Source organism: Balaenoptera acutorostrata, chromosome 6, assembly GCF_949987535.1.
Source record: "Balaenoptera acutorostrata chromosome 6, mBalAcu1.1, whole genome shotgun sequence".
NCBI classification, from domain to species: Eukaryota; Metazoa; Chordata; class Mammalia; order Artiodactyla; family Balaenopteridae; genus Balaenoptera; species Balaenoptera acutorostrata.
The window spans coordinates 33,897,419-33,922,691 of NC_080069.1; the positions used below are offsets into that span (position 1 = coordinate 33,897,419).

Sequence of the window (25,273 nt, forward strand, 5' to 3'; positions counted from 1 at the left end):
CATGTCCATACACACATTGATAGGATTAGGTTCATTTTCCTTGTATTGTCATTGCAATATGATGTTATTCCTCAGCTGGAACTAGATTAAAATTTTGCATTTGTATTTTTCATTTCCATGTGGAAAATGAAATCTTTTTTTTGCCTGTCAGTCTAAAACCACTTTGAATCGTAAATTGGTCTCCCATGGTAAACCTTTAAGACCTCTTTTTTTTGTTGCTGTAACCTTTTCTACATGGTGGACTTTATTAGTTACATTAATTAAATAACAAATGCCCACCTTATTGAGCTGGGTATGCTTTAATCCACAGGCACAAATCAAAAGAAAGAAATGATTATACCATTAGAGTTAAAAAACAAAAAGCTTTGGTTGATTTGTTTGTAAAGAATGGTTTAAAAGGAACCTAAAGTCGTTTCTTTGTTTGAAGGCTTAAGTAATTGTACCTGCCAGGTAATTGACGAGAGGGAGGCCTCTCACTTACCACCCCCTTTTGTGTGTTTCAATTACTGGGAAGGTTAATGGTGCTGAACAGCTGAGGTATGAAGGCACCTTGCATTATCTTCCCCATCAGAAGTCCCCAGAGCCCGTTCACCTTCCCTCCTGTTTATGGGAAAAGACACAGTGTTCTCTCACAGCCCAGAGTACATGAGAACCAACTTCTCACAGCCTAGCAGATCTTTGCCAACATTTTCTGGAAAATAATTCTGCCCCTTTCAGAGCCAGCGTGCAATGTAATTTGAACTCAAATACCAACATCATTTAGAATGACTGAAATCATACCTTGATCTTGTGACTTGTATAGTCTCATTCTTCTAAATTTTAACTTTAATGATGCTTATTTATTAAGCAAGTACAGAGTATATGGGCAGAATTATTCTTTGAATATTTTATATTGAATGAATTGAAATAATTGGGATGTTAAAGGACTAGGGAATGATAATGAACATGTATGCACTGAAGCATTTACTCTGTACTAGGTAGGTTCTCTTCTGTATCATATCCCTTTAAGACCCCTCCTCTCTGAATATCGTCCTCCATGTTGACTCCATCAGGATTCACTTACCTAGAAACAATAGGTAACCTGTGACCAGGGCAGATGTTCAGGGAATGGAAAGGAAATTACGGCTCCACCAAACCTCTCTTGCACAAGTACAGATGTGCTTGTATTTAGCCTGAGACAAAAACTTTGTTCCTTTTCCTTCATTATTGTTCCTAACATGCAACAAAGGCAATCGTAGGAAAGGCAGTGTGGCCCTAAATTCCCCCTCAGCGGATCTTTAAGAACTTCAGACATTTTCCAAAGAAGATTTTGATCTAGGGAAGGACATCAAGCTCCAAATTAAGGTGGACTATGTGGGAAAAAGGTCACTGGGATAGGGTTGCCAGGTAAAATACACCATGCCCAGATAAATTTGAATTTCATATAAATATATAGTTTGGGAGACATACAATCAACAAACATAAATCTGGCAACCTAACATTGCACTGCACCGTATAGATAGATGGCAGATGATTTTAAAAAGGAGGGTCATGGGGATATAAGAAAAGAATGTGAAACTCAGAGTTTTTTCTAGGGTAAGGGTCAACAAATTGGCATGAGGTCCAAATCTGCTTTGTTCCTGTCTAAACAATGTTTCATTGAAACACTGCCACACCCATTCATTAAGTACAGTCCAGGGCTGCTTTCACTCTGCAGTGGCAGCGTTCAGTAGTTCCAGGCCCACAGAGCCTAAATATTTACGATCTGGCCCTTTAACCAAATAATAAAAAACAAAAAGTCCCAGTTAAACTGCTAAAATTACAATTGTCATTCTAAATACTCACTATTTCCCCTCTCTGAGGAAAGGCTTCTTTCCATAGGCATGCCTGATATTATAAAGCTGAAAATATGTAGGCTTTTAAATAAGTCATATTATTCTACTCAATGGGTTTAAACATAAGGCAATATTGTCACTTCAAGAAAAATAAAAAGAGCTTTGAGAATTTTTTCCATATGTCCACATTTGTGTTTCACAACTCCAGACCACCTAATGCAAACTTTCATTTCTCAGCAAAATGAAGCGGAGAATATTACAAAAGACTCAGCGATGTCAAATCCAGCCACCAGTTAGATCTTCCAATTTTCAGTACAACATTTCCTGCCAGATGTGGCTCAATGTGGCTTAAAGAAGCAATTGTTTAATTCTCAGGTGGAGAACTATTGTTCTGGAAGAATGAGGGCATTATAGGATTAATCTCCAAGTGGTAAGAAGAAAAGCTAGGTTTACAAACTCTGTATGACTCTGTATGTGCCAGTGAGTAGCTGGAAGTAAGCGTTCTACTGGAAGATAGGATTTTGTTCCTCAGGAAACCAACACACTCCTGGGACCCTGGGTGGAAGCCATTTGATGGGTGGATAGCATGAGAACGGTCTGGCAACCAAAGTCACCCCATGCTGCTGATGCAGACAGCTGGCAGAGACAAGATACAAGTTCACACAGTCACTTGAGGCTTTAAAACCTAGTCTGCAAACGAAAAGTAGAGAAGAAAATTCTATTTCTAATCTACCAGTGAAAGATGTGCATTTCATTTTCAGATTATGAAAGTATCAAAGGAGAAAGGCTGTGCTGTCATGAGTGACAGTGCCTTGGCCGCCAGGACTCCAATCAGAGGCTCAGTGATAAGTGAGAGTGAGCCCAGACTACTGCCAATGCCATGGCCAGAGACCGAAGAACACACGGGGAGGGGTTTCCTAATTGTGTATGGTAAATAACCCTGCATACAAATCCTCCAAGCCACGATCTGGGTAGTGTATTAGAGCAAAGAAGTAACAAAGAAAACAGGCAGGTTGACATTGAGGAGAGAGGACCAAATCAGTTTCAATAGACTTGAGGCTCTGTGGACCTAGGGAAGGAGAGGGTACAGAGCCCCAACAGGATAGGAGACAAGGAAGGCGTTGGAGCTCTGCTCCTCACCAGAGCTCTCTAAATCTCAGTATCCACATTTTAAAAAAAATTTATTTATGTTTATTTGTTTTATTTTTGGTTGCCTTGGGCTCGTGGGCTTTCTCTAGCTGCGGCAAGCGGGAGCTACCCTTTCTTGCGGTGCGCAGGCTTCTCATTGCGGTGGCTTCTCTTGTTGCAGAGCACGGGATCTAGGCGGGGCCTTCAGTAGTTGTAGCTTGCAGGCTTAGCTGCTCCGCAGCATGTGAGATCTTCCCAGACCAGGGCTCGAACCCGTGTCCCCTGCATTGGCAAGCGGATTCTTAACCACTGCGCCACCAGGGAAGCCCTCAGTATCCACAGTTTTAATATGAGAATAAAATCACGTGTATTTTATAAAAACACTTCCTGGAAAATGGTCACGGCTAGAAATATCATGAGACTTCAATAAATGGCTTATATTTATAATTACTAACAGAAATAAATACAAGAATCTAATAAGAATATGTTTTATAACCTAATGCATTTTGGATCACTCATTTCTATCCCAAAGATTTAATCTATACCATCGTGGTCTCTAAGCCGTAGTTTATATAATATTTGCCACGAGTTGCTGTGACCAAATGTTACTGTTTTTAGTCCTATAGTTCCTGTAGTTTCTTGTTGCAGTGTTACAAACTAATGTTTCCCAAAAGTAATTTTTGTATGAATAAACAAATAAAAGTGAGAAGCACTCCTATGAAGCCCTTATTAAATATTAAAGGATAAACAGTTCTAATTTAAAAATAAAAGAATTATAATTTTAAGTGCAAATTTGACTAATTGTGCTTTTCAAAACTACTGTCAAATATTTTTCACAACAGTAAGTCTTAAGTTATGATAAAAAAATTCCTTGTGAAATCACACCTGACAAAATGAACCCTAATAAAGTATAATATCTCCTATCTAAACACATTCTTAAATAATGATTTCAATTTAAAATAAAGAAATTATCAGATTGGGTTGGAATTTGTCAGTTGGTTCTCTCTCCATGAAGCACCGCTAAGTTTTTTAAACCTCCATCAGCGAGTGAGAACACCACCTTGGCAGAATCTTAGCAGTTATCAGAAGCAGGAGTTGTGGGAACATATTGACAAGATTAGGGGTCTGAACTCCAATGGTTTAAGGTGGATTTTCAAGATGGGAATCTGACTGGGTTTGAGCAAAACTCATGACATAATAGTTTTGCTTTTGTGCTACAAAGGCAACTCAGTAGAGAAAAGATCGTCTGTGCAACAAATAGTCCTGGAGCAATTTGATCCTTGTGTAAACAAAAAATCAATTTTCATTCATATCTCACACTTTATACAAAAGTTAGCTCAAAGTGGATTGTAGACCTAATTGTAAAACCTAAAATTATACAACTTTTACAAGAAAACATAGGAGAAAATCTTTGTGACCTTGGGTTAGGCAAATATTTCTTTGATATGACACTAAAATCACAATACATAAAAGAAAAAAATCAATCAACTGGACTTCATCATGATAAAAATGTCTGCTCTTTGAAAAAAGCATTCACAGTGAAGAAAATCGAAATAGGAGCCATGGACTGGAGAAAATACTTGTAAGTAACATATTTGATAAAGAACTTGTATCTATAAAGAACATATAAAGAACTCTTAAAACCCAATAATAAGATTTGAACAAACCAAGAAGAGATTGAATTAGTGATCAAAAATATCCCAACAAAAGAGTCCAGAACCAGATGACTTCACTGGTAAATTCTACCAAACATTCAAAGAAGAATTAATACCAATCCTTTTCAAAATTTTCCAAAAAATGAAGTGGAAACACTTTGAAACTCAGTTGAGGAGGCCAGCATTACCCTGATACCAAAACCAGAAAAGGACGCCAAAAAAATATAATCAATAAATGGCTCATATAATGACTAATAAAAATAAATACAAGAATCTAATAAGAACATGTTTTATAACCTAATCATTTTGGATCACCTATTTCTTTCCCAAAGATTTAATCCCTGATGAACAGTAAATATAGATGCAAAAATCCTCAACAAGACATTAGCAAACAAGATTCTACAGTAATTAATAGAATCACACACCTGAGCAACTGGGATTTATTCTAGGGATGCAAGGATTGTTCAATATCCACAAATCAATCAATGTGACACACTGCATTAACAAAATGAACAAAACATTCTAAAATTTGTATGGAATCACAAAAGACCCCAAATAGCCAAACCAGTCTTGAGATAGACGAACAAAGCTGGAGGCATCATGCTCCTTGATTTCAAATTATATTATAAAGCTATAGTAATCAAAACTATGATATACATTGGTATAAAAAAAAGATACATTGATTAATGGAACAAAATAGAGAGACCAGGAATAAACCCACATGTATATGGTAAATTAATTTGTAACAAAGGAGCCAAGAATATACAATGGGGAAAGGACAGTCTTTTTAATAAATGGTGCTGGGGAAACTGGACAACTACACGTAAAAGAATAAAACAAGACCAGTGTCTTCCGCCATACACAGAAATTAACACAAAATAGATGAAAGACTTGAATGGAAGCCCTGAAACCAGGTTTACATAAAACTCCCAGATGAAAACATAAAAAAAATCCTCCTTCACAAGGATCTTGGCAATGATTTTTTTGGATATGACACCTAAAGCACAAGCAACAAAATAAAAAACAAACAAGTGAGTCTATATCAAATTAAAAAGCTTCTGAGCACCAAAGGAAATAATAAACAAAATGAAAAGGCAACCTATGGAATGGGAAAAACTATTTGTGAACCACATATTTGATTAGGAGTTAATATCCAAAATTTGTAAGGAACTCATGCAACTGAATAGCAGAAAAGTCAAATAATCCAATTAAAAAATGAACAAAGAATCTGAAAAGACATTTTTCCAAAGAAGGTATTCAAATGGCCAACAGGTAGCACATAAAAGATGCTCAATATCACTAATTACTAGGAAATGGGAATCAAAACCACAAGGAGATATCACTTTACACCTGTTAGTATGGCTATCACCAAAAACAGAAGAGATAAGCATTGGCAAGAACGTGGAATAAAGGGAACCCCTCTGCACTCTTGGTGGGAAAGTAAATTGGTATAGCCATTGTGAAAAGCAGTATGAGGTTACTCAAAAAATTAAAACTGGAACTCTCATGGGATCCAGCAATTCCACTTCTGGGTTTTTAGACAAAGAAAATAAAAACAATAACTCGAAAAGATATATGCACCCTCATGTTCATTGCAGCATTATTTACTATAGCCAAGATATGGAAACAAAGTGTCCACTGATGAATGAATGTATATAAAAAAAGTATATATACACAATGAAATATTATTCAGTCATAAAAAAAGAAAGAAATCTTGACATTTGAGATAACATGGATGGACCTTGAGGGCATTATGTTAAGAAAAATATGTCAGATAGAGAAAGACAAATACCATATGATCTTACCTATATGTGGAATCTAAGGAAAACAGAAACAAACAAATAAACAAAACAATGTTATAGATTTAGAGAACAAATTCGTGGTTGCCAGAGGTGGGGGATGGTGGTATGCATGAAATAGGTAAAGGGGATCAAAAGGTACAAACTTGCAGTTATAAAATAAATAAGTCATTAGAATGTAAACTACAGCACTGAGACTATAGTTAATACTGTATAGCATATTTGAAAGTTGCTAAGAGTGTAAATCTTAAAAGTTGTCAATACAAGAAAAAACAATTTTGTAACTATGTATGGTGACGGGTGTTAACTAGAATTATTGCAATGATCATTTTGCAATATATACAAATTTTGAATCATTAGGTGTACACCTGAGACTAATATAATGTTGTGTGTCATTATACTTTAATTTTTTAAAATAATAATACAAATTAAAAAACCCACCTTTTGAAAAAGTGGCCAAAAATTTTGAATAGACACTTTACCAAAGATATATGTAACACAATTTAGCACATAAAAAGCTATTCTATAGGATAGTCATTAGGGAAATGCAAACAAAAGTCACAATGGTATTCTTCTACACACCTATTAGATGGCTAAAATTAAAAAGATTAATGACAGCAAATGTTTTATTTATAATGCCTAACCTGGAAACAACACAAATATTTATCAGTAAGGGAAAGGATAAACAAACTGTGGTAAATCCATATAGTAGAATAGTGGATAATAAAAATAAATACATTATAGATAAGTGCAAGAATGTGGATTAATTACATGATAATTATGCAGTGGAAGAAACCAGGTAAAAGACAATATATACTGTACGACTCTATTTATATAAAATTCTCTATGCAAATTAACCTGATGTCTAATGGCATCATGTCTAATGGTCAGTTGATGGGAAGAGCAAAGAGGGGTGGGAGGGCAAGTTTATAAAGGAACAATAAAAATCTTTGGGGAAGGCTTCCCTGGTGGTGCAGTGGTTGAGAATCTGCCTGCCAATGCAGGGAACATGGGTTCGAGCCCTGGTCTGGGAAGATCCCACATGCCGCGGAGCAACTGGGCCCGTGAGCCACAACTACTGAGCCTGCGCGTCTGGAGCCTGTGCTCCGCAACAAGAGAGGCCACGATAATAAGAGGCCTGCGCACCGCGATGAAGAGTGGCCCCCACTTGCCGCAACTGGAGAAAGCCCTCGCACAGAAACGAAGACCCAACACAGCCAAAAATCAATAAATTAAAAAAAAAAAATGCCACCTCAAAAAATGCCACTTTGGCATAAATATGGTTTTGAGCTGAAAGCAATTGAAAATCAGCAGATGCAGGAAGAAATCTTCCCTCCCCTTTTCTCCCTAAAAGCAGGGCATGAATTTTCCCTGAGACCGGGGCCCCCTCTCCCGAACCAGGAAGAAGAGAGTGACTCTTGTCACCAAAGGTGGAGAATGGGCACTGAGGTGAGTCTACATAAACAAACCTTATGAAAATACCGCTTATCTCCCATCAGTTTCCCCATTCATTTCCTACTCACTTTCCTCCAAACCCCCTTTCCTTTCTTAAAAATGGAATATAAGCTCCCAAGTCTAACTACTTCTTTGAGTTTCACTTCCTTCCTGTTGGACTCTTTCACACAGAAAATATTCATTAAAATAATTGATGTTTTTTCTTCCATTATTCTGTCGTTTGTCAGTTTACTTTGCAGGCCCCTACGAATAAACCTAAGAGGGTAGAGGAAAGAAATTTCCTCTCAGACATTAGCAATGAAGGGGAAAAAATGTTTTAGTGGTGACATGGGAATGAACTTTGGAGTTGGTCAAATCATCACAATGGTCACATCAGTCATATATGCTGAGCAACCCTCCCTTGGCATTCTTGTCCTGCCTCTATTTCTCATGATATCTGGTAGCACTGCAGTGCCCAGGAATGTAATGAGCTCTCTCCAAGGTGAGGCCTATATGCAGATATTATTTTATAAACTATTTCCAGAATCTTGTTCAGGGTAAAACCATACAATTCATGTTCTAAGTTCGAAGGCAGCTCAGCTCACAGAGAAGACCTTTGAGAAAGCACAACATGCTTACGGGTCTCTGGCATGGTATCAATGTCAGCCTCTAGACTGTGTCAAAAGCAATTCTGCACTCCCTCGTATTGACCAAACATGGGTAAAATACCTCTTCTGGTGCTTCCTTCTCTCTGATGATATAGCTACCTGGGAGCCTGTAAGAACTCACTAATACTATGCTTTCTAAGAGCAGTTTCTGCTCTCACTCAAAATTGTATAGTTTTTCTTTAATCATGTGGATAGCTTCGAGATTAGTTTTTTGGTTTTTGGTATTTTTTACAATGGGATAACTTGATAATATATCTGAGAATACCCTTCCCAGTAATTCTAGTCTCCTTGACATCAGTAAGATACGGAAGAGAAAAACCTTTGTAAAATGGTGCTAAGGAAAAGGATCCAAAAGCCTGAAAAAAACTAAAGGGACTTTTGCCTGTTCTTTCTTAGTTATGCTAGGGTTTGATTATCAGGCCTGCCTGCGGATTATCTGAATCTCTAGGCATGTACCTTTGCATCTTTGTTTAACTTGTTATTTACTATTGGTAAAGGTATGGTGTAATTCTGAAGGGGTTGATGTTAATTGGTACCTTGATTTCTGTCAGATAGCAATACAAATAACGTCTGTTCAGTAGGGATGCAAATGATTCCTTTCTGATGGAAAATACAATTTCCAAAATTCAGAATGTTAGCTGATTTTCCCTACAGAACATTAGCTATTTTTTATCTAAAATCAGTAATCCTATTTAAGAATTCTTCCAGCTACTATAAAAGCTTCTACCCCATTTAGTTCTTTTGAATCAGCACTACCATCATGCCAGTTCTCTTATTAATGGGTTCATTAAATCTGTGCCATATACTCATTTTACATTTGCATGAGAGTCATGAGTTTAATTTATGAAAATGATACTTTGACAAGGAGCAATTGTGAGTAGCACAATGTGCACCAGTCAACAAACCATGGGCACACAAAGTAAGGGCTACCTGCATGGACATACACACCAAAAAACCGGTCACTTTCAAACAGTATCTCTGCTCTCTTTTCCCTGCTTTTATTTGGGTTCATAAGAGCTCAGATTTCCCAATATCTAGTAGATATGTTAAGTTTCTCTGTTAAAAATATGTAGGCTTATATTTGTTTTAAGCTCATATATTATTTTTAATCAAAATTTTGGACTCTGCCCTTTTCCATAGGATAGTTAGTGCCTAGTGATTTGAGGGTGGCTCTGATAACAGGCTCCTAGCCAAAGCTGAGATTTATTCTGGAAAGTTTAAGCCTGCAGCTCCATACTGTAGGTGTCCTTACACCTACAACACTGAGGTGTCCTTACTCACCACCACCTCCCTGCCCTGCTTGTTCCCGCTGTCTGCCTGGAGAGAACCCTGGGGAGAACCTCCACCACTGCCCCACTCTTCCTTCTTTTTGGTCTTCCCCCTTACTTGGGGAGATTGCTTGTACACTTCTGCTTTTCCTTCTCCCTTCCCTTTGCCCCTCTTTTACCAAGTCTAATCATACTCCTTTGATGGGACTATTTCCCTTGCAATCAACTTCACTGCAATTGTTTTGATTAGTGGTTATTGGCACCATTCCCCTATCAAAAAGAACTAATCAAACACCTGACCTGGTGGGTGGGGATCAATTCCACTATGATGAGCAAAGGAGAGCTGAGAGGACACTGATTTCATAAATGGACTCGTGAATGTTTTAGTTATAAAGAGTTTTGTGTCCCTATACCATTTAGTAATTGTAGGCCTGTGAAACTGAATTTTAAATTAACAAAAACTCTGCATTGTTCAATTCAAAGGATATGTTCTACTTACTATTTTGTACCAGAACAAATGTTGAACTGGCACCAAAGATGAATGACACAGCCTACCAGCCCTCAACGAGGTCACAGTCCAATGGAGTTGATAGGCATGTACATATAACATGCAAGATTTCTTTTATAAATATTGCAGAGGTATAAACCAGGTGAAATTAAGGCATAATTAGGGAGAAACAGGATTTCAGAATCTAAAAAGGCTTACCGGGGGCATTACATTTTATTTTATTATTATTTTATTTTAATGAAGTCCTGTTGCATTTTATATTGAGTTCTATGATCCATTTAATGTATATGAAAAGTGTAAGGTCTTTGTCTAGATTCATTTTTTTTTTTTGCATGTAGCTGTCCAGTTGTTCCAGCACCAAAATTACACACGGAGAAACAGACAATCTCAATAGGCCTATATCTATTAAAGGATTTGAAACTATAATTAATAACCTGCCAAAAAGAAAGCACTAGGGCCAGATTGGTTCACTGGTGAATTTTAACAAATATTTTAGGAAAAATGTATGCTTATTCTCTAAAAATAGAACTAGAATGAGTACTTTCTAACTCATTCTATGAAACCAGCATTATCCTAACACCAAAAGCATACAAAGCATTACAAAAAAAAGGAAAAATTCAGACAAATGAATATAGTTGCAAAAATCCTGAACAAAATATTAGTCAATCAAATCCAACTATGTACGAACAGAATTATACACCATGGGCAAGTGGGATTTCTTCCAGGTATACAAGGCTGGTTCAACATAAGAAAACCAACTAGTGTAATTCATCATATAAACAGGTTAAAGAAGAAAAACTATATGGTCCTATTAATAGATACAGAAAAAGCATTTGACAAATCCAGCATTCATTCATGACAAAAACGTTCAGTAAACTAGAAATAGAAGGGAACTATTGCAACTTAAGAATGAGAATTTACAAAACACCTACAGCTAATATAATATTTATTAGTGAGAAACTAGATGCTTTCTCACTAAGATTAAGAACAAGGCAAGGGGGCTTCCCTGGTGGCGCAGTGGTTGAGAATCTGCCTGCTAATGCAGGGGATACGGGTTCGAGCCCTGGTCTGGGAAGATCCCACATGCCACGGACCAGCTAGGCCCGTGAGCCACAACTACTGAGCCTGCGCGCCTGGAGCCTGTGCTCCGCAACAAGAGAGGCAAAGATAGTGAGGGGCCCACGCACCGCGATGAAGAGTGGCCCCCGCTTGCCGCAACTAGAGAAAGCCCTCACAGAAACGAAGACCCAACACAGCCAAAAATAAATAAATAAATAAATAAAAAAGAACAAGGCAAGGATATCGCCTCAACACATTTTTTCAACATTGTCCTAGAATTCACAGCTAATATAATTAGACAAAAAAAGGAAATTAAAAGTATATAAATTGGAAAGGAAGAAATAAAACTGTTTTTGGAGATGACATGATCATCTATGTAGGAAATCTCACAGAATCAACAAAAAACTTTGAGAACTAATAAGCAATTATAGCAAGGTTGCAGGATACATTTTTCACATATACAAATTAATTGCTTCCCTGTACACCAGCAATGTACAACTGGGTTTTGAAATTAAAAAACACAATATCATTTACATTAACACCCAAAAATGAAATACTTAGGTATAAGTCGAAGAAAATATGTGTAATATCTATATGAGGAAAAACTACAAACCTGTGATGAAAGAAATCCAATAATTTAAATAAATGGAGAGATACTACATGTTCATGTATAGGATGATCAAAATTGTTAAGATGTCAGTTCTTCCCAACTTGATCTACAGATTTAATTAATCCCAATCAAAATCCCAAGTGATCTTGTGGATACTGACAAACTGATTCTAAAGTTTGTAAAAACCCAGAATGGCTGACACAGTATTGAAGGGAGAGAACAAAGTTGGAGGATTAACATTACCCAAAATCAAGACTTACTATAAAGTTAACAGTAATCAAGACAGTGTGGTATGGGCAAAAGAATAGACAAATAGATCAATGGAACTGAATAGAAAGCCCAGAAATAGACCAAGACAAATACAGTTAACTGATTTTGAGAAAAGAACAGAGGCAATATTATGAACAAAGATAGTCTTTTCAACAAACAATGTTGGAATAACTAGACATCCACATGCAAAAAAAAAAAAAAAAGTGAATTTAGAAACAAACCTTACACCTTTCACGAACATTAAGTGAAAATAGAGCACAGACCTAAATATAAAACACAAAGCTATAAAACTTCTGGAAGATAGCATGGAAGAAAATCTTCCAACTCTACAGCACTCTGGAAAAGGCAAAATTATGGAGACACTAAAAAGATTAGGGGTTGCCAGGAATTCGGGACAAGAGAGGAATGATGAACAGGTAGATTACAAGAATTTTTAGGGCAGTGAAACTATTATGTATGAGATTGTAATGGTCAATACATGTCATTATACATTTATCCAAACCTATAGAACGTACAACACAAATAGTGAACTCTAATGTAAAACTTAATTAACAACAATATATCAGTATTGGTTCATCAATTGTAAAACTGTACCACTAATGCAAGATGTTAATAATTGGGGAAAAGGGAATGGGGCGTTGGCAGGAGAATAGAATAAATGGAATCTCTATATCTGCTTAATATTTCTGTAAACCTAACACTGCTCAAAAAAAAGTTTCTACTTAAAGAAATAGTGGCAGAGAGAGTTGTAGCTTTGTAGCAAAGTGCTGATTCATGAAGGTTTTAGAGATTTAACAAAAATGCAGTAAGTGATTGCTTAGGGCTAGGAGGCTTGTGGGGATAGTAGGGTGATAGGTATGGGATTTCTTCTTGAGGTGACAAAAATGTTTTAAAATTAACCGTCGTGATCACTGCACATATCTGTGAGTATACTAAAAACGACTGAATTTTACACTCTAAATGGATGAGTTATAATCATATGTGAATTATATCTTAATAAATCTGGCTAAAAAATTAAATGGCCTAGATCTGTGTTATTAAATTAAATAAACAGCACTTAATAGTTTTTCTATAGCTGAAGTGTATGCTGTAAGGTTCTAACATATGACTTCTTCCCAGGAAGTCAATAATGTTTAAAAGTATAAAATTTCAGAGTTAATATCAATGTTTTACAGATTTCAATGACAAGAGAATCACAGATGCAAGGGCCAAGAACCATTAAAATAGTTTCCTTCCAGATCACAGACTAATGAATAAGATTTCCAAATGTCAATATTGATGACATGGAAAAGTATACACTATTAATTTGGAGTGAAGCTGTCAGCATTTATTTTTGAATGAAAACGATTACAAAACCCTCTTCCCCAAACACACACATACAAATGCCGAAGAGTGCATCCTCCTTCGTGAAGCTACCAACTCAGCAGCCTTCAATGAAGGGCATACAAAAGATGGAGCGCACTACAAATATCCATTGTTGCCACCACCTCAATAACAGAGGAGTGGCTTTATCATCGGAAGTAATCGAAAGAAAGAAAGAACAGATGGACGTCTGGTTTATGGGGACTCACACGGTAAGCGTCACCCGAGGTGGAGGGCTTGCCACGAATAGAAATTAGGTGTTAGAAAGAGGGAACATGAGCGCAACAGAGAGGAAGACGGTTTGGAGAAGGGATGCTCAATTATTTTATTCGGTTGTTTTATTTTGTGATATATGTCTGACAAACTGATTGCACAGAATCGCATTCTCTTACTGAGTGAAACTAATTAGTGTAATTATTTTAAATTGAGGCTATCATAAAAAAGCTGAAGAACTCGGGGGCTTCCCTGCTGGCACAGTGGTTGACACTCTGCCTGCTAATGCAGGGAACATGGGTTCGAGCCCTGGTCTGGGAAGATCCCACATGCCGCGGAGCAACTAGGCCCGTGAGCCACAATTACTGAGCCTGCGCGTCTGGAGCCTGTGCTCCGCAACAAGAGAGGCCGCGATGGTGAGAGGCCCGCGCACCGCGATGAAGAGTGGCCCCGGCTCGCCGCAACTCGAGTAAGCCCTCGCACAGAAACGAAGAACCAACACAGCCAAAAATTAATTAATTAATTAATTAATTAAAAAAAAAAAAGAAAACCCCAAACATGATAAATATCAATACAAAGAAAACCAAGCCTGGGCACATCATACTCAGATTACTGATGAGTAAAGATAAGGAGAAAATCTTTAAAATATCCAGAAAATAAAAGACACAACACATACAGAGGAACAAATAAAAAAAAAAAAAAAAAAAAAGCTGAAGAACTAAAACCAAGAAAAATGATTTCTTTTGATTCTTTTAAAATATCCTATGAAAAGCTAGCTTTTAATAGGGACTTTAGATCGCTGTTATTTGGGGTATTTTGTACACTCTCTTCTATAGTTTCTAATTCACCTCTGTTTCATCAAGTGAAAAATCACATTTCATTGTACTTGTGCTCCATTTGTTCTCCATATAACATCTTCCCACCCTTGTTTTAGTATTATCTAAGATCTTGGGAGATTTCAATCAAAAACACGTGGATGATTTTGGACTCTAAGCTTGGAGCATCCACCAATTATGTTTGAATTCACGAGACTGAAATAGCTATTGGCAATAGTGTAACCAAGAGAGGAGATCCCTTCTTACACCTCACACATGTACATTTCACATGAGTGCCTTTACTGTAGCTTTATGACAAAGATGTTTAACCACCTGGCAATTAAAAAAAAAAAACAAACACTTTGGTGCTCTAAATTCTTGTCATATTCTTCAAACTTATTGTCCTAAAAATATTTGTATAAACAACTGAATTTCAAAGGCATATTTTTAAAAGCTTTCTTATTATATATGCATATAGATCAACTTCTTAAACACTGTAAGCTGTAAGATGGAAGAACTTCTGCATCTAAGTGCATGCTTCTTTTCTTAGACATATTTGCACAATCATTGCAGGCTAAAATTGATGGTGCTCCTGAATGCAAGTTCCCTATAAGGTAAAATTCAGTTTCCTGTACTTCATTCCTATAATCTATAAATATTGAAATGAGGTAACTAGAAGGTAAGTTCATTTAAAAATTTAACTAAATTATTTTTGTAGCACATTGAATATTGTTTATTAGCATATATATTTTAAGGCACTGACTTACATAGGAATGATTCCCAGGGTGAAAACATGTATGTGATGTTTTAGAGAATAAAACAAAATTATTTTTATAACATATGTATATATATATATGCATATATTAGCCAATATCCATTTGTAAACCTTTATTCTATTCAAACTTAATACTCCACTTCCAAAAAGATATGTCCATGTAAAGTTGACAAAGTTCACCTCTTAAAATATGTCTATGTTTAAAAGAAATAAAGGTGCACTATACACCAAATTCTGTTATTTAAATTTGTATTTCATATATAAATTGGACTACACTGCATTATGTAATACTCCATAGGTACTGAATAAGTAATAAAAACTAAAAATAGTATTTATCTAGATGATATGATTGACCAGAAGGTATGTCCTGGATTATTATAAATATTTCAAGAGGAGGAGGATTATCTATAAAACCTTTTTCATCTGAAGTCCTGGGTCTTATGATATAGATAGAACTTTATCTAAACATGTAGAGTTTCCTGATTTCCTTTGAAGAAATCAGTAAGAAACTCTTTGAAAAGAAGAAAAAAACAAAACAAAACAACAAAAGCAAGGGGCAAGTTAAAACAGTTTATGTTGCTCTTTGTTTTACTAGATCTTATTTAATTTAAAATCAATTTGAAATCTCTAGTAATATGTAATGTTTACTTAAGTAGAAGCAATTAGACAAATAGTGTTTTCAGTACAGATGTACCCAGCCACTCTGATAATTCATTTTAAAGACACCTTAAGATAATAGGCTGAGATTTCCAAATAGATTTAGTTACAGGAGGGCTGGCTAACAAAGTCACTTCTAAAAGTTTGTGCCCTGATATTACAAACACCAATGTAAAATATTGCCTATTATCTTTAGATCTCAATTTTGCATTAAGTTCTGGATGTATAACTGTAAAAAGCAACTTTATAATTCAGTGGTATTTGGGGGCAAACTTAATAATATTTTTTCCAGAAAAAAATATAATGGAAGCAAAAAATCTCTATTCAATTGGAATTTTTAAATTTTAGTCACAAAATTAATAGAGGCACATAGTTTAAAAAATCAAATAGCACTAAAATGTTTACTTTGAAAATTAGCTTTTCACAGAAGCTGTGGAACTTGGGCAAGTCATTTACCTGTCTGTGCTTCAGTTTCCTCATCTGTAAAATGGGCATAATAATATGTCAGATTCACAGAGGTGCTGTGAGGATTAAATGAATTAACGCATGTGAAAGACTTGGTACAATGCCTGGCCATAGCAGGATCTTTATAGATTCAACTATTATTATTACTGTTCCCACCCTCAGAAGTAATCGTCTCGATTCCCATAAACAGTCTCTGTCTCTTTCAGAACAGAATTTTTCCTCCTACTCTCAATTAAATGTAAATCTGTTTGAGGGGAAGCACAGGATATGCATTCATATTTAGTTGAAGTTAAAATTTCAAAATTTGGAACACATCTACCTGATTCCTTTTTCTCATCCTTCTTGATAGAATATGGAATGTTTGTTTTCCTGTTTATCTAATCCAAAATATTCAAAACACTTTCAAGGTCTGTAGAGAACAGACTTGTGGTTGCCATGTGGGGGGGTGGGGGGAAGTACTGGGAGTTTGGGATTAGCAGATGCAAACTAGTATATATAGGATGGATAAACAACAAAGTGCTACCATATAGCACAGGGAACTAACTATATTCAGTATCCTGTGATAAATTGTAATGGAAAAGAATATGAGAAAGAATGCATATATATATATATATATATATATATATATATGTGTATATATATATACATATATGCATATATATGTGTATATATATATATACACACATATATATGTGTGTGTGTATATATATATATATATATATATATATATATATATATATATATAACTGGATAACTGTGCTGTATAGCAGAAATTAACACAACATTGTAAAGTCAACTATACTTCAAGAAAATAAATTAAAACAAAAAACTCTTTCAGGGTCTGAATAATAATCATCTTTCAGAATTGAGCCTGAATTTACATCTGGACTTACACATATATCTTTCTATCTTAAAATATATTTTATAGAGGTAAGTCATTGTCTCAGTTTTTGTCATTACTTATAAGCTTATGTTTTGATAGAGTTTATATGGAAATACCATGTGGCATAACAGCCTATTTCACACCCTAGGAGGTGGGAAGGGTATAAGGACTCATTATCATCGACCCAGATTCTCATCTGATTCAACTAATTGGCATTTCAGTCTCACAAGCAACATTTGAAATTTTTATTGCAAGGAACTAATGGGATGAAGAACAACACAAGTAATCAAATCAAATAAAGGCATCTGCTGGAGTGGGACCCCAGGGCCCCATCCCACAGCTTTTTATGGAGAATTTTGTTTCCATGGAAAGGCCAGAATTCCCTAGGGGTGGAGTTTCATGATCAGAAAGTAAAGAAAAACCTCTATGTATTATTAATATCAACACACAAAATAATACAACTGCATTACACATTTCTCAATTTAGAATAAGGATAGCATGTACGAACATGTTTTGGGAAGGTTACTGAAATTCTCTAAATCACTTTGATATCCTTAAGTTTCTTAAGGCATTTATCAAAACTCCACAAGAACAGAACTCTTCGTTGTTGCTTGAGTCAATAAAAATCTGACTCAACTTCTATTTTAGGTCACAGATTTTTAATGGAGTAAACCAGGATTTCCTTCGTAATGAAACTACAAGGCCTGCACTATACTGCAATTCAGTAAACTCTGAATTATAAATGCTAAAATTCCTTTTGACAGTAAGGAGTAGCATAATTCTTTGTTGGGAGCAACATTATTGGACAATTTTTCTTAAGAAACGGAGAATTGATTAAAGCATCTTATGGGCTCACAGAATCAATAAGAGGCTGAAGGACTGGGCTTGGGAAATAAGTAGAAACCAAATACCCCTGGATCAAGGGTGGGAGTGGGTGAGGGGGCAGGACCATATTTGCCTTTCGGTTGGACCCTGCTGCCCCCTTTATTTTTGCCTGTTCAGGACCAACCAAGAGCTAACAATCCTCTTATTTTTAGTTTTTTTTGAGGAACCTCCCCTACTTCTGGGTATATAGTTAATGGAATTGAAATCAGGATCTCATTAAGATTTCTGCACTCCTACATTCACTGCAACAATATTATTCACAATAGCCAAGATGTGGAAGCAACCTAAATGTCCATCAACAGACGAATGGATAAAAGATATGTGAGATATATATAATGGACTATTATTCAGTGTTAAAAAAGAAGGAAATCCTGCCATTTGTGACAACATGAATGAATGTGGAAAAATTATGCTAAGTGAAATAAGTCAGACACAGAAGGACAAATACTACATGATACCACTTACGTGAGGAATCTAAAATCGTCAAATCACAGAAGCACAGAGTAGAATGGTGGTTGGCAGGGGCTGAGGGGAGGGGGAAAAGAGAAGGTGTTAGTTAAAGGGAACAAAGTTCCACTTATGCAAGATGAATAAGTCCTAGAGATCTTCTGTACAGAATAGTGCCTCTGGTTAGTAACACTGTACGTGCTCTTAAAAATTTGCTAAGGGGATAGATCTTATGTTGTGTTCTTATCCCAAAATAATAAGAAGAAGAAGGAGAAGAAAAAGGGTGGAAGAAAAGAACAACAACCTGCTTAACACAAGAGTGCAGGTCACAGCCCCACTCTCATCTGCAGGTGAAGTGGTTTCCACAGTAGCAGGAAACACACTGCCTCTCAATAGGAAATCACATCTGGGTTAATTCCGCAGAGTCAGGGGCGGGTGGGTGCTGGACAGTCGAAAAATAACAAGCACAGTTTCCCAAATTTACATCTATTCATGTACATGAAACAGGCTGGGACCTGGGAGCCTTTGCTGCAGTGCTGCAGTGCTTGCACCTGGACAAATGTCTCTTAGAGCAACAAAATGCAAAGAAACTATAAGGGACTAAAAATAACTGCGTGCATGCACAGTTGGGGCAAATTCTGGACAAAAGATACAGAAAGACCAAAAAAGCCCAACTGCCACTTCTGAAGAGCTAGAAGCAAAAACGGGGGTCGGGAGCAAAGGCTGGGTTCTGCGCATGCCCCCTGCACTCAGCACCACCAAAGGGGTGGGCAGACCACCTAAGTCACCCCTCCGGCCCAACCCTGGGACACACCACTACCTCCCCCCATATAAGGAACCAGCTGCCCCCACCCCCACACCCAGGAAGCGAGCAAGGGAACCTGTTGCTTGTTCTCGCTCCCCCTGCTGCAGCAGGGGTCCCAATAAAGCTTTGCCTGAATTACTTGTCTGGTCTCTGATCAATTTCTATTGATTAAGGAGGCCAAGGACCCTGGTCAGTAACATACACACTTCAAATTCCAGAAATTGTAAGTCTTGCTGAACACAATTCTCTTTCAGATAAGGAAGGGTACCACCCACTCACCAAAGGCAGAAAACCTCAAGTCTCTGCATCCAGCCCCAATCCTAGGGTCTCTGGATGTTGTCTAATCCTCCTCTCAGATGGTCACAGGCACATCTACATCATCAGAAACCCACAGAGTAATGGTGAATGTAACCATCACTATAGTGGTCTATATAAAATGGTCTGACAAGGGAAAGGGATGGGGGAGGAAAATGAGTTATGGAGCATGGAAGGAAACATGTGTAGGCATGTGCTTCTGCATCATTCGTGATACTGTGACGTCCCTCAGCCACTCTGCTCCATGGTCACCTTGTTCTCAGCCAGCACTAGGCTCATTGGTGTCTTCACTTGGTGACATGATCCAGACCTTCATTTCTGAAGGAACTGAGACCTTCACAGCCCAGCCAATGTGGTGTTGTTGCCTCTTGAATTTTCATAAGATATAGATGTAGGGAGGCAGGACACAAGATCCCTTTGATCATCAGAAAGGATTTCTCCCACCCATCTCGTAACACTTTTTTCCCAGCTTGCCTAGTGATCAGCAGAGCCCAGGATGCCAGGGGCAGCATCAGCTTTAATTCAGGGAGCCACTGTTGTGCCAGCTGGTGGACGCATCCCTCCTATGGGTCAGACCATCTCTAAGTAATCTGAGTCGCCACTTAGTGACAGGAAGAAAAGGGTTTGTAAGCAGGTCATTAAATGGTTCACAAGTGAAAGTGGAAGTGGTCACTAGTTCAGAAGAATAGTCAGGTCCTATAAAACAACGTGTCATAGAAATGGTCAAGATGTATATATACACACTACTACATATAAAATAGATAACCAATAAGAACTTACAGTATAGCACAGGGAACTCTACTCAATACTCTGTAATAACCTGTATGGGAATAGAATCTAAAAAAGAGTGAATACATGTATATGTATGACTGATTCACTTTGCTGTACAGCAGAAAGTAACAGAACGTTGTAAATCAATTATACTCCAATAAAAATTAATTAACAAAAATAAATGATACCAATCAAAAAAAAGAAAAAAGAAAGATGTGACCCAGAGTACTGCTTCTGCCACTGAAGAGCTCTAGCTCAGCTGCCCTGGACCCATCCATATAGCTGGACAGGCCCTTGCTTCTGCCTGCTGTGGTGCCCCCCTCCCCCAAGAACTCCACAACTGCAATCACAACAATAAAATCCGATTGCTTCTTAATCTTTTCCCCACTTGTTCCTGACTCTCAGTCTTGGGTTGCAGGATCCCAGTGGCCGAGCCCAAGGTTCAGGCCCTCACACTGGCTGCCAGGGACACCAAGAAGGGGAATCTGCTCCCTTCATTCATTGTCATTCTGAATGAGTTGATACACCTAATTGTTGTATTTTCATGTCTTCCCTTCTGGGAAAGCTGTCAAGGAACAGCCTATTGTAAACAAACTCTATTTAGAGTATAATTGAAGAACCAAATTAAAAAAAGAATCCTAAGCTTCAGTTAAATAAATAAATAATAAACACATACATACATATGTACATACATCAAAAGAAGAAGAGAACGTAACAGTTTATCCTCCAATTGACACATGAATACATTCCTTACTCTCAGCAGGTTCATAGAAGCAAACAGGGACCCCTGAGAGACTCAGGCCCTGTGCTCTCATTTTCCTTTTTAGTGTTGATGAAACAGCCTCCAAAGTGCTCACATGGTTAATTCTTGGCAGAACTAGAGTGAAGATGCCACACTAAATATTGAGCTTCCTGGGAACACCATCCAAGCCTTACACATCCACCGCAAGTCACACGGTGCCTGTCACATAGTAAGCCCCAAATATTTTTTACTAAATGACCGAGTCCACACACTTTCCAATATATTAAGCTTTATGTACCTCCATTAATAAGCATTTCACAGTTAAGGATTGAATTTTAGACTTCCATTCCCCTCATCTCCTTAATTCCATGCTAACTGAAAGATAGCACCTTGAGAACACAGGAATTCTAGACATTCTGGTGATTCAAGTCATGTTGCAAAAGCAGAATTGTTGCAGGTTTTTTTCCTTCCTCAAATAATACTTGGCACAGAAAAAGCATACGGATGCAGCACATTGCATTTTCCCCTGCCAGCAGCTCGCTCATGGAGCATCTACTCATGAAAACACAATTTTTAAAATTTATTTATTTATTTTATTGAAGTATAGTTGATTTACAATGTTGTGTTAGTTTTAGGTGTACAGCAAAGTGATTCAGTTATACATACATATATATATATATGCACATATACATATATATGTTCTTTTGCAGATTTTTTCCCATATAAGTTATTACAAAATATTGAGTGTTTTCCCTGTGCTGTACAGCAGGTCCTTATGAAAACATTTTAATACCCAGATAGATAAGCACTTACAGGTATTACAAGGATACCATTCAAAATAGGGAACAGTAAGTGACTCCTTCACATTAGGTCAGGCAGAGTTTTCTCATTTACTTTTTAAGTGGTTTTTATTGATTTTGTTTTGTTTTGTTCTGTTTTATTTTGCCTAAGAACTAGTGGGACAGAATCATTGAATGCGTAAGCTGAAAGGACTCTGGACCAGTGCTCTAATGGAACAGATGAAGAGAACTCACCCAGAGACCAAGGACCTGGCCAGCACTCCTATCCCAGGGCTTTATCACCACCACACATGGTCTCGGGGGCCACGTTCATTGAATGCCTACCACTTGGTCTGTATCATATTTGATTTTACAGAGAAATAACAGTCACCTTTTCCTCCCTATTGCAGAAGGTATTCTTGTGACTTTGATAGTGAGAATGCATTTAAAAAACATTTTTAAAGCACATCTTTCCAAATGCGAATATGAATATGTGGATGTTTTTGGTCTTGTACATTCAATAATATGAAACTACAGTGACTGAAAGAGTATAACTAAAGTAGGAAAGAACACTCTCTTTTCTCCCTAAAAATGTGTCAGAATCATTGCGCTTATAAAAGCCTGGAATCACAAAAGTCATTGATGAAAAATATGATTGGGATAGCTCCAATTAGATACTTTCTAAAATCGTTTTCTTTCCTCTTTCTCAAGTATTTTAAGCTACAGAGAAGCTCCTTAACTGTAATAGGGTTCATTGAAGACTGACTCTTCAGAGCTGAGCAGAGCCCAGGCTGCCCTCAAGCGCATGTGTGGGAGAGATGCTCTCAGTTCAAGGCAGGCTCTCTGTGCCCTGAAATCTGGCTAAAGCTGCACAGTGCTACGAAGACAACTTGTGAGGAAAGAGCAGGGAGTGTGCAGGAAAGCAACAGAGCCTGGCTCTCAGGGAAGATCACGGTACAGGGGCCAAATAGTCTGGGTTGGACCTGGTCCCCAGTCCCCAGCAAACTTGGAAACACCACGAAATCACTTTAGAGTCTCTCAAACAATATGTCACTGTGAAGTCTTTCAATTCTATACCAGCTCTGTAATTCTTTATTTTCATCGCTTAATCCAGGGGTCCCCAACCCACTGTGCGAGGCCTGTTAGGAACCAGGGGGCACAGCAGGAGGTGAACAGTGGGTGAGAGAGAGAGAGAGAAGCTTCATCCGTTGCTCCACACTGCTTGCATTACCACCTGAATCACACCCGCCACTGTAGCTCACATTACTGCCTAAACCATCCCCCCCTGCTTCTGTGGAAAAAACTGTCTTCCACGAAACTGGTCCCTGGTGCCAAAAAGTTGGGGACCGCTGGAATCGGTTTGCCACAATTTACCATGTAACCTCTTGTAATTCTCATTAGGTTTCAGCAGCTTTGGACTTGTCACTTACCTTGACATCGGAGCTCTACAAAATTGTCTAAATTAATGAAAAATTCCATAGAGCATGATATCACGTATCTTAAGAGACTGCCTTTCTGTTAATGTTATTCATTGGTTACTAGACTTATCTACCTGTGGTTAACCTATCTCAAAAGTTAGCAAATATTATTCAGCAGAAACGAATGTTTCTAATACAATGTGTCAAAAATTACATTAAATTTTCCCCAAGATATAGTCCCTAATACAATTTTTGCTTCTCTTATTATGTTACAAATGATAAAATGACTGCCTGAAAATTGAAGTTGTCTTGAAGAGTTTAGCACCCTCAAAAAAACACTTCTATATAGACTTTTTCTTATTTGAACATATTACTTTTTTTAATGATTTCTTCTGAAATAATTATAAACTGACAGGAAGTTGCAAAAATAGGACAGTAAAGCCCCAAGTAATCTTCATCCGGTTTTCCTAATTGGTTACATTTTATGTAACAATAGGATACTATCAAAGCTGGGAAATTGATATTGCTACAAGGTATATGTGTGCCACATTATCACATGTGTTGCCACCACCAAGATCAAGATACATAACTGTTCCATCACCACAAAGACCTCCCTCCTGTTACCCTGATATATAGTCACACTTACCTTCCTCCCACCCTGGCCCCCATGCACCATCCCTAAAACTTGGCAACCACTTGTCTGTCTCCTTCTTTGTCATCTTGAGAATGCTCTATAAATGTATTCATATAATATGTGGCCTTCAAACACCAACCTCAAATGTTGGCTTTTTTCACCCAGCATGTTTTTTGAGATCCATCCAAGTACTTGCGTGTATCAGTAGTTAATCCTTTTTACTGTTAAGTAGTGTTTCATAGTATTAATGTACCACGGTTTGTTTAACCATTTACTTATTCTAGAACATTTTTTTTTTTTCCATTCTTTTGCTTTACCTGGTGCTCTGAGCCTTACGGATGGAGATATTCTAGTTCACTAGCCTTGAGAAAAAACCAAGTCACTGCGTTCTAACAGGAGGCTAATGACAAGTCACTGTCACTTATCTCTTAAAGTGCTTATCTCTTCCATGTAAATGATTTGTAGCAGGCTGATTTAAACATTTTCTGCAGGGCCCACAGCATCTAACACAAGGTCTTGCAACTAATGGGCACCAATAAACACCTAATTCATAAACATTAAGGAAAACAACACTTGTCATAGACGCCAAATGTCAGCTCTTCACAGGTGCTGAAATAGCAGCAAATTCAAGATCTAGCCGTTTATTATAAAAATGTGCTGTCTTGGTAGACTAACTTTTCATTTGTGTGTGAACACGTCCCCCTAATCATTTAAACGATTTTTTCATAGCCCAGAAGAAACATTTCTTAAACTTCACATCTATTTTTGGCTGTCAAATGACAGAAGACCTTTGGTGTCCCTGGAAGCACACAAACATCTCTCCAAATTACTGCTGTTATTGAAATGTGCTCCAATTACCAAAATATCTGGGTTCCCACGGAGAAGTACAGCAAGCATTCAGTGTACACACACATACATACCACAGATAAAGCAGTTATATTAATTCAGGTTAGAGTCAAACGCCCACAAACACGGAATCTGGCCAACAGCCTGTAACCACCATCAATAAAGGGATTCCATAAAAAGAATGCACAACTCTGATACCTCATTTAAAATCGCCTTCAGTCACTGCCTAGGCGCACCCCCTGGGTACC

General features: G+C 37.3%; 1 protein-coding gene across 7 annotated transcripts in view; it reads right to left on the reverse strand.

Moving 5' to 3' along the window:
* LOC130708380 (contactin-associated protein like 5-4-like) overlaps positions 1 to 25,273 on the reverse strand; it is a 218,851-nt gene that overhangs the window by 161,456 nt on the left and 32,122 nt on the right. For 5 of the 7 annotated variants that reach the window (XR_009008597.1, XR_009008596.1, XM_057548254.1 and 2 more), the window contains exon 4: positions 5,023 to 5,092. The exons of 1 other annotated variant lie outside the window; for it this stretch is intronic. Coding sequence is in view for 3 of the 6 variants with exons in the window: in XM_057548254.1 (XP_057404237.1) it covers positions 5,023 to 5,092 (70 nt within the window). In the remaining 3 variants the exon portion in view is untranslated. Of the gene's footprint in view, positions 1 to 5,022; positions 5,093 to 18,733; positions 18,794 to 25,273 lie in introns of all 7 variants that reach the window. One more of the 7 variants, XM_057548251.1, reaches the window with a different exon arrangement.